Source organism: Buceros rhinoceros, unplaced genomic scaffold (genome assembly GCF_000710305.1).
Source record: "Buceros rhinoceros silvestris isolate BGI_N320 unplaced genomic scaffold, ASM71030v1 scaffold10443, whole genome shotgun sequence".
NCBI classification, from domain to species: Eukaryota; Metazoa; Chordata; class Aves; order Bucerotiformes; family Bucerotidae; genus Buceros; species Buceros rhinoceros.
Genome location: NW_010405402.1, coordinates 76876 through 86177, shown reverse-complemented (window position 1 = coordinate 86177; position 9302 = coordinate 76876). Strand labels below are relative to the sequence as shown.

The 9302-nt window shown below is 43.3% G+C and overlaps 1 protein-coding gene across 5 annotated transcripts in view; it reads left to right on the top strand.

Moving 5' to 3' along the window:
• SLC6A6 (solute carrier family 6 (neurotransmitter transporter), member 6) overlaps positions 1-9302 on the top strand; it is a 51987-nt gene that overhangs the window by 27473 nt on the left and 15212 nt on the right. For all 5 annotated transcript variants that reach the window (XM_010133706.1, XM_010133707.1, XM_010133710.1 and 2 more), the window contains 2 exons: positions 4955-5087; positions 8463-8597. In XM_010133706.1, the coding sequence (XP_010132008.1) occupies positions 4955-5087; positions 8463-8597 (268 nt within the window). The remainder of the gene's footprint in view (positions 1-4954; positions 5088-8462; positions 8598-9302) is intronic.

Sequence of the window (9302 nt, the reverse complement as noted above, 5' to 3'; positions counted from 1 at the left end):
GGAATGATGTTCATGCCAAAGATTCTTGGCATGCATTAGGTTTAGAAGAAAATGCTCTTATGAACTGAGCTAAAATTTGTAACACAGGAGCCAAAATACAAAGGGCAGCTTGGATCTTGGATGAGCAGTTTGTCAAGAGGCACCGGTGACTGGTGTGAGAGACGGGGTGCAGGCTGTAAGGGCAGTTGTTTTCACTGTGCTGTGAGCACTGCATTGCCATGATGAGTGACAGATACTTCACCAGGTGACTTCCTCCCTTGTAGATGTGGAGGTATTGGAAAGGGTTTGTTAAATGGTACCTTTGGATATCTTAGGGGAACTTAGAGGCAAGTTGCAGTAGAAGAGGAAGCAAGTCTCACTTCTTTGGACTCTCCCATGATGACTGTGGGACTGAGGGCCTTGAATGCGATTGAGTGGCTGTCTTGGTAGGATGTTCCAGGGTCTCCTCAAGGCCTCTCTAAGACCCTCCCACGGGTCCAGAGTGCTGTTCTTGAAATAGTTACTCTCCAGAGACTTCAAAAGCACTTTTGTTTATCATGAATTTTGTGCAGTAACTCTGCTTACAGGTCCTCTTGTACCTCGGGGCAGACATGATCTCAGCACCCTCCTGATGTGGCTGTGGGGTTATCCTGCTGCTTCAGAAGCTTCTGCTCCTGTAATGCACAGATTTATGGGCCAAGTAGTCTCTCTGGGGCCCTAGGTGGCACGTCCACTTCAGAAGACTGAGGGTACTATAGCAGAAGGAAATAGGGCTGGGAGTTGGAAAAGGGGTTGTAAAAGAAAGATTGGGGACTCTGGCACCTCAGGAGACACCAGAGCTTTCCATGGGTAATGACACAGCAGGTATGCAGAGAAGGGCCTTATGACAGGGCAGCCTGTCTGTGGTTTGGGGGAACAGTGTCCCCATGGAAGAAGATTAGGGGTGGGGCATTTAAAGTTTCCTCTAAAAGAAGTCAAGTTCCTGTCCTCAAAACTCCCCTGCAAGCTGATCCAAATCCTCCTGTGGACACAGCCTAACAGATATAGTGAGGATGGAGGTGCCCAAGGCTGGAGGACAAATTCTTGATACTCACAACGCCTTCCCCGTCCTTCCATCTTGCCCTCACTGTTTCTGTAGTGCGGCTGAAGCAAGGGCTGCTCAGTGATTAGTGCTCCTGGAGGCAGCTCTCCTTGCACATTGTAGCCACTGTAGCTTTTGTCCTCAAATAACAGTTTTAAATACTGTGAACTGAACTCTTCCCTGGAGTCATGCTAGGGAGGAGTTTGGCTCCATAATCCTACTGATACAGACATACTGTCCGTAGCTCACTGTTACATCATGAGCAAAACGGCCGTTAACAGACCAAGCTGCACTCATGGCACTTACAGAAGTATTAAAAATAGTTGTTCTTTCTGCATAAACAACTACTGGTGTCTTAAAGTAAGGACAGAGATCATGCAGCACTGTTGTAATTAAAGTAGCGTGGTGCAAGCATTTAGTATCCACAGATTTTCCTTAGCCATGGTACTATTCTTCATAGTTCTGAAATAAAAAATAATTTGGGGAACTTTCAGGTACTTTGCCATTATAGACAGTGCCAGCTGCCAGCCAGCCAGCTACCCACATCAAAAGGACAGGTCAATAAATAGTCTTTAACTGAAGACATCCATCTGCTTTGTGGCACAATTAATATCTGTTTAATTCAGGGGGTTGTGAGTATTTGGTTTCTGAAACCAAAGGCCATTTTTTATTGTGGGACATTTATGTAGTGTCTTCATCGGTATTGCTTTGTAAAACTAATGCTGCCCAGATAAAATGGACCACATTGATGTATTAACCTCTTCGTGTTGAATAACACGTGTCATTCTCAGCCTGACTGGACGTATAGTACAGTCTTACATTTCAGTTCATTTGAATTAATGTTCTGTGCAAATCACATGCTTGCTTGAGCAGCAGTAAAAGGGAGTTAAGCAAATCTGGCTTTGTATCAGGAGACTTACCTCTTGGTATCACATGCTGCAGGTCTTATTTCTGAAGATTTTAGTTTAAAGTCCAAAACCTTAAAGGCTTACACACATACTAATACATAAGTGTTATGGGGTAATTACAGTTGAACAAAACCTCTGATTGTCTGGTGCTGGCTGAGTGTTTATAAATATTTGGTAATCAGCAGACCTCATTCATCCAAATCCCAAGAAAGACCATCACATGCTATGGCATGTAATCCCAAAGGGAGCAACACAAAAACTAAACAAAATCTAGGGCAGCCATCTCTGTCTTTAGGGGCAAACTCGAGAGTTATAAAATTGTTTCATACTGTGCTTCTAATAGTCTTCTGGTACAACCACTTCAGTGTTAATTGCTCGTGTCCATCCAACATGAAAGGGAGCTTCGCCTTTCCTGGTGCAAAAGGTCCTGTCAACGTTCACTTGATTTACCAGCTGGAGTATCCTTCAAGGATTGTGTAACTCCCCCTTTTATTTTTGTTGATGTTCTAGAGCCAGTTACAGCTCCTATTACATTTCCATATTGCACATCACTAGAACGCATTAGTGTATGAGCAAGGTTCAAGATCTCCTGTTTACAACAAACTCAGCCCCTGCCTGTTGTCCCATTGATGATATATGAGTGACAGATAATGACAGCATCTAGACTATAAATTAGAATTGGTCACAGCTTCATGCATAAATGGTGTGAAGTTAGTGAGTGCCCTTGGCTGAATCTAAGCAGTGGTGGGTTGTGTAACAAAATTGAAGAGCTATCAGCACAGCTAGGCTTGTGCTTCTTCCCTCAATTTTTAGGGTGTTGCAAATCCAGGTTGGGTGCTTCTGCTGCAAAAATATGTTGGGTTAGATTTCATGAAACAGTTCTAACGCTGAGGGTCCCCTGGTAATTCTGAGAGGGTTCCTTGTGGCAGTCAGTCTTTGTGAGACGAGATAACCCAGGACAGAGAAAGCCAGCACATCACTTACAGTCCTTGCTGCCTCACCACAGAAAAGTAACGTATCTGGCCCTCAGCAGCCCACTGGAGTGCAGTCCAAAAAAGCTTGAAAGACTCGCTGAGGCAAACTCTAGGTGAGATGACCACTTGCTTGTAGTTCCCTAATAAAAGGTAAAGAAGTCTTAGCTGAATGCGTAATAGAGCTCCCTGTTCCAAAATGCGCTTGCAGTTGATTATTCACAGCTTCCAGAGAGCTAGCTCTATAGGTTGCCTTTTTAATATGAGCTGCCCCTTAGACTGGAAAATTGCCATTTGTTTTTTAAAAGCCACAGAAGGTTGCAGCTGAACTTTGACATCTTATAAATTTATTTTCTTCCTTTGTATACACACAGCAGGTTTTCCCCTGGTTTCTTTAGGTTCAGGTGAACCAGGACTGCAACTTTATGCCAAATATTCATTACCGAGGGGTTTCTCCTAACTGTTGAATAGCTGAGCTGATTAGGGGAGACGTAGCCTGTCTGGTGCCATTAGTCCATTTCCATAACAAAATACACACACGTTCAGAGCGAGTAAAGCATTTGGTGTGACAGTGCGTTCACATAGGTAGCGCAAGTGAATTTGGCAAACAGAGATGCAAAAACAGATGGGTGAGGGTTTGAGTCTTAATAAACTGGTCAATCCAAGGCTTTTTTCCCAAAAACTAATTGCAGATTTTCCATTGGTGACTTCATTTGCTGTTATCTCCATGGTAATAGCAAAAAAAAAAAAAAAAAGGAAAAAAACCCCTTTAATTAATTCAAGGGAAAAACAAACAACGGTGGTTTGTCTTGTACTGGATCCACAGGCAAAGCCGTGCACACCACATTTGTGGGCCTGACCCTGGTACAGCACCCCAGACTGCTGTGGTCTTTGTTCTCCACGACTTAGGTGAAAGAAAGTCGCTGATTTTTATAGCTGTCTGAAAATAAAATTTAATTAACAATTTGTTAGGTAGCAAGTTCATTTCTCTCTAGTCTTGGGGCAAGGCATTTCTATTGTAATTGAGGTCAAACTTCTCCTTGACTGAAAAAAACTTTGCAGGAACACTTCGGAGGATTTTTAGTTAAGTAAACAGCAGGAAACAGTTTGTTCTTTCATACATATTTCACAAACGAAGTCAGAATCAGGTATGACAAGATCTGTCCAGTGTGTGAGGACAGTGCAAAAAAGTTTTAAATCAGTATTTAACAGTTTCCCATGGCAATTACCAAAAGAGAGAATTGAATTTTTCACCTCAGGAACGAAGTATTTTGATGGTCAGATGTTGCCCTCTCAAGACCCAGCTTAGGAATTTATTTTTACTTATTGACCTAAGTGACAGAATAAAGTTTAGCAAATATCTGGAGTCAGCTAAACAAGATACTGGTGACAGCGGTGCTGAGGGCAGACAGCAGCGTGCCCGGGCAGCGTTTGTGTGCAGGGGATCGCGGGGGTAGGATGGGTGAGGGCTTCAGCCTTCGCCCTGCAAAGCCGCATGGCGTGACAGTTCCCTGCATTGCTTTTTCCCTTTCCTCCTTGTGTCAGTCTTGCTAGTGAACTGCAAAGGAGGAGAAGCACATGGATGCAGGCAGGTTGCCAGTGTCCATGATGGAGACGTTGCACGCAGTGCTACCATGCGTCTTCAGAGCTGGGGTTTGTGGTGGCGCAGCTGGAGTCAGTCTTGCATCTTCAAGGGAGCAAATGTGAAAGCTGCAGTGCTTTGAGCATGTTTTCTTGTCTCATATTGAGGGAGTCACGGGTTGCTAAAAGAACTTAAAATGAAATGCTGTGCAATATGTTGAACAGAAGAGCACCACAGACCTGGGGAAGATGTTGGGCTGCAAAGCTCAGCTCTGTCACATAAGCCTTGCTGACTTAGCAAGCAGCGGTCAAAGGGCAGGGGTCTGCCCGCACAGCTGCTGCCCTCCACACCATCCTATACTCATCACAACCAGATTCTGCATCAGCTGAGCTCCTGCATCTCTCTCTTGTTTTGTTCCCTTCCAAATATTCAGGCGCAATGTACTGAGCTTGTCCTCGGGAATTGAAGATATTGGTATTATCAAGTGGGATCTAGCGCTGTGTCTTCTCCTTGTCTGGGTGATATGTTTCTTCTGCATTTGGAAAGGAGTCAAATCCACTGGGAAAGTAAGTGCTCTTTTACCCTTGTAACAATTACTGCAGTTAGTGGATGTTAGGAATACTAAATAATGCTGTTCTTAAAGATAATTCACCGTTTTCCAGGGGGGAAGAAAAAACCCTATTTTTGCACTAAATGAAAGAGGCATTCAGATTCAATTGACTTTCAGAAGTTGTTGCCAGTGCCCAAAATGACTGTGAGTCAAGTAGCCACTACTGGGATGGCATCAAGAAGCAGATACCAGCACGGTTGGAGTACCACTGGCTGTGAGGACGAGCATCCCCCTGATGCAGGTTATGAGCCTGGAGGGTGTGAGGCCTGTGGTGTGTGGTGCTGGTGCTCTGCACTCCCTGTCTGTGCTCTCACACCGGCCAAGTTCATTCCCAGTGCAGTGGGGTGGGTGTTAGCATATCTGTGGCAGGAATGTTTTAAATCAGTGGAAACTGGTGGATACGTAGCATTTTTGACATGCCGACCACTCAGAGAAGAGCTCTGTGTAGACACAGAAGACTAAACTTAGGTACTTTTTTAGAAGTGCTCTCCTTAACAGGAGACCCTGGGTAGTTTGTGGTTTTAGTCTCCTCATACGCTCTTTAGAATCATGTTTTTCCTAAAGGATAACAGTTAAATCATGCCTGAACCTCATCCATCTCCAGCGCAAGAAGCAAATTAGAAAATCTTGTCCAATCACGGAACAACATGAAGCAGGATATTACTGCCCTTGCATACAGTAATGTTTTAAAACCTATTTTCACGAGAAAAAGGCTTTTGAAGCCATTGCATGTGTGTGGCTCTTAGCTTTCAAACCTGTTGGTTGAGGCAGTGTCTCAGATAAGTCTAACAGAGGTAGAGAGGTCCCAAGGTACTGAGTTCCTGCAACCTTCTTGTTAGCTAGTAGAAGAGAGCAACCCCTTTAGCGTCTCGTCTGAGAAAAAGGCCACAGCTTGAACTCTGCTTTCATCAGCCCCAGGAGAAGTCAGGAGGAGAACACAATTGCAAATGCCTCAACTGCAGAAAAAGCATCATTTAGCAGTTTTACCTTGTTACACTCTGCAGAATCAACCAGCAGACAAAACTCCGTAGGAAACCAGACCTCATTAGTTTCACCGTTGACTTGCTTTACTGTCATTTGCTCTCTGTGATTCTTATCATGGAGCCTTATTAAAATCATACTGGTGGCTTACCCTGGATTCCTGCCAGCTTGGCTCCAAAGGACAGCTTCCACACCTCTAAAACATACATTGACAAAAACGTTCGCTCCTCAGTTCCCTCTGATTGATGTGACCCGATGAGGTGATTGTGCAGGTTTTATTGTAAAGGGGAATGCAGTAAATCTCCTGCAGTAGCCAGGAGAAGTGCGTATTTCTTCTGTACCTTTGGCGAGCCTGGTGTCTGCTCAGTAAAGTTTATGATAGTGCCGAGAGACTTCTCCAAGCTCCCCGTGGTACACTATTTCAAGCCCCTCTGAAGGTAAGAGGTTGAAAACAGTCCTGTTAAAATCAGTGATCTAAAACTTTGTTTTCTGGAAATCCAGCAAAATGGTCTCTTTTCTAAGACCAGGCAGTTGGTAGGAATTTGCTGCATCTTCTCCTCAGCATCTGAGCTCATGTGGATGTGGAGCTGAAGCCCAGCAAAACCGCTGGAAAGTCTCTGGTTGACTCCATTAACTTTGGGGTCAAGCAAAAGTAAACTGTAAACTCTAATGGAGGACTTGAATTATTTGAGAAGTCTAGTTTACTTTAGTAGATGGTTATTTATAGCACTTCCCTGCTTTCCAGCGTGTTAATGGCTCTTTGGAGAGCACGGAAAAAAAAAAAAGACATAGTTTTTAAATCTTGTAGTGGTGTATTGGACAAATAAACATGAAATCATGAGCATAAACAATAGTTGTGCTTGTGCTTTGGATAATGTGCGTGATCTTAGAAATTCCTTCAGCGTTGCAAGAGAATCTTTACCTGAAGTGCAAAGGCCACTTTCTAAGAGTTGTTTACTCAGTTCCTGCAAATAGATCGACGCATATATTTTTTTTTTGTAAGAAAACTTTGATTTTTCATAGGCCTGGCTTATATTAAAAAAATATAGAAAGCACAGAAATCCCCCTTTTATCCTTCTGGTTTTGGTGAAACCAAGCTAGTGTGTAATATATATTATTTGTCAGTGGAAAATACACAGAAAATCCAAGGAGAGAATTAAAAAGGACATGTGTGAAAAGATTTCCTTTCCTTTTATGAAATCAAGTCCAGCTCTGTGAATTGTTACGGCAATGTAGGCTTTGATTTCTCCTCATTATTCTCAGAGGATACATTTAAGAAGAAAAATGGTGCATCCCAGGAGCTTTGCTGTGGTTAAACAAGTTCTGGAAAACACAAATACATTTTAACTCATGGCAGCAAACTGTAATTACCTGGGGGAATCAGCTGAGTCCATGAAAAATGCCTTTTCTTTGAAAAGAGTGATTCTTGCCTATAACACAGCGGTTATATATAAAAAATGAGAGAAAGCACTGATGAGCGAAGAAAACAAAACATTAGAGGTCAAAAAGTGTGGGTCTAAAGATAGAACTGTCCAAATGCAAGCTCAATTAACCCTCATGCTGGAGATTAAAGCAAAGGGTTCTTTGATCAAATGAATGAGAAGATAACAAGAAGTAGGTTGCTATTCAAAGAGAGTGGGAATAGAGGTTAAAGATAATGAAGACATTTTCTCAAACTGGATGAATAGAGCCTTAGTTTTCAATAATGATGTGGCTGAACAGGCAGCAAGGGCAAGAATGAAGTTATGGGACTGGAAATTACCACTGTTGAGGCTGATGCCAACCTGAAGAGCTTCATGCGTTCAGGGTGGTGGGAAGAGAGACACAGAAGCACGGACCAAGTTATCTTCATCTCTGAAGATAAGTGAAACTGCCCGTAGGAGCAGTAGTGAGGCTGCACAGCAAGGTCAGAGGTAGCAGCAGAGCTTGCAAAATGGTTTGTAGTTTTTAAGTTGAGTAAAGAATGAGGTAATGTTTCAGGCACCCTCAGTGAGGAAATCTCTTCAGCTTCTCTGGCAGAGGTGCATTTGCCATGTGAGGAGGACAAGTAGGGCAAGGGCAGGATTTCTAACAAAAGTCATGAGTTGTGTAAAATCCTGCACGTTCTCTGCCTGAGTGACATGACCGCTGCCTGGGGGTTCCGGAGGGATTTGTGAATCTGCATTGCCTTCAGCCCTAAAGCAGTAAGGTGTTAAAGACCATTAAACTAGAAGTACACACAGAAACTCATGTTGGGTCCTTTTTAGGTATGAGGGGCTTTGAATTCCCGTTGTTAGATCTCTCTTGATTCTGGAGGTGTAGCATTGAGGGCCACAGATTAAATGTATGTTTGGGGTTTTTTTATTGCCAGGTAGTGTACATCACTGCAACGTTCCCATTCATCATGCTCCTTGTTCTGCTCATCCGTGGCGTGACCCTGCCTGGAGCTGCAGAAGGCATCAAGTTTTATCTTTATCCTGATATCTCACGGTTAGCTGATCCACAGGTACAGAACCAGGAGTGGGGAGCGGGACAGTTTCCTGCACAGAGGGGGATGATGGAGGGTGATGGTGGTGATGTAATGGCAATAGATTTTTTTTTCCACGGTCTTTAGAGGTCTAAATATAGCATGAACGTTAATGCTGGGTTATATTTTCCAGAGCTCTGCTTGAGAAGGTCACTGTTTTATGTGTTAATGCATCTTTCCATGTGTATGTATGCGTGTGTATGCGTGTGTATTTTTTTTTGTGTCAAAGGACTCTGAGGCTGTAGACTCTGTCCCGTTATACAATCTCAGCTTTCTTGTTGGTAAGGTAAGGGAGATGCATTTTTTTAATGAGGATAGTCTTTAGTTTCAAAGGAGAGACGCGTGAGCTTCACAGATGGAACAACAAGCAACAACTGTGAGTACCGGTGTCACCTAGCAACCACTGCTCAATACAACGTAACTGGGAAGGAAGTGAATGAAATAACAGAAGAATGAAAACCCATGCAAAGGTGGAGAAAAATGCTTTTTGAGGCACAGGAACCGCTGTTCACTTAGCCCTGGCGGGTGGAGCTAGGCTTACTCTTTCTGTGTAGGCTGTTGTTAGATAGGTTCCTGTCTGTGTTCACAGGGTGCAAATATGTGACACTTGAGCAGACCAGTATCATTTCAGCCGACAGTGATCACATAAGAAATGCAAATAAAAAAAAAAAAGCAATATCCTCC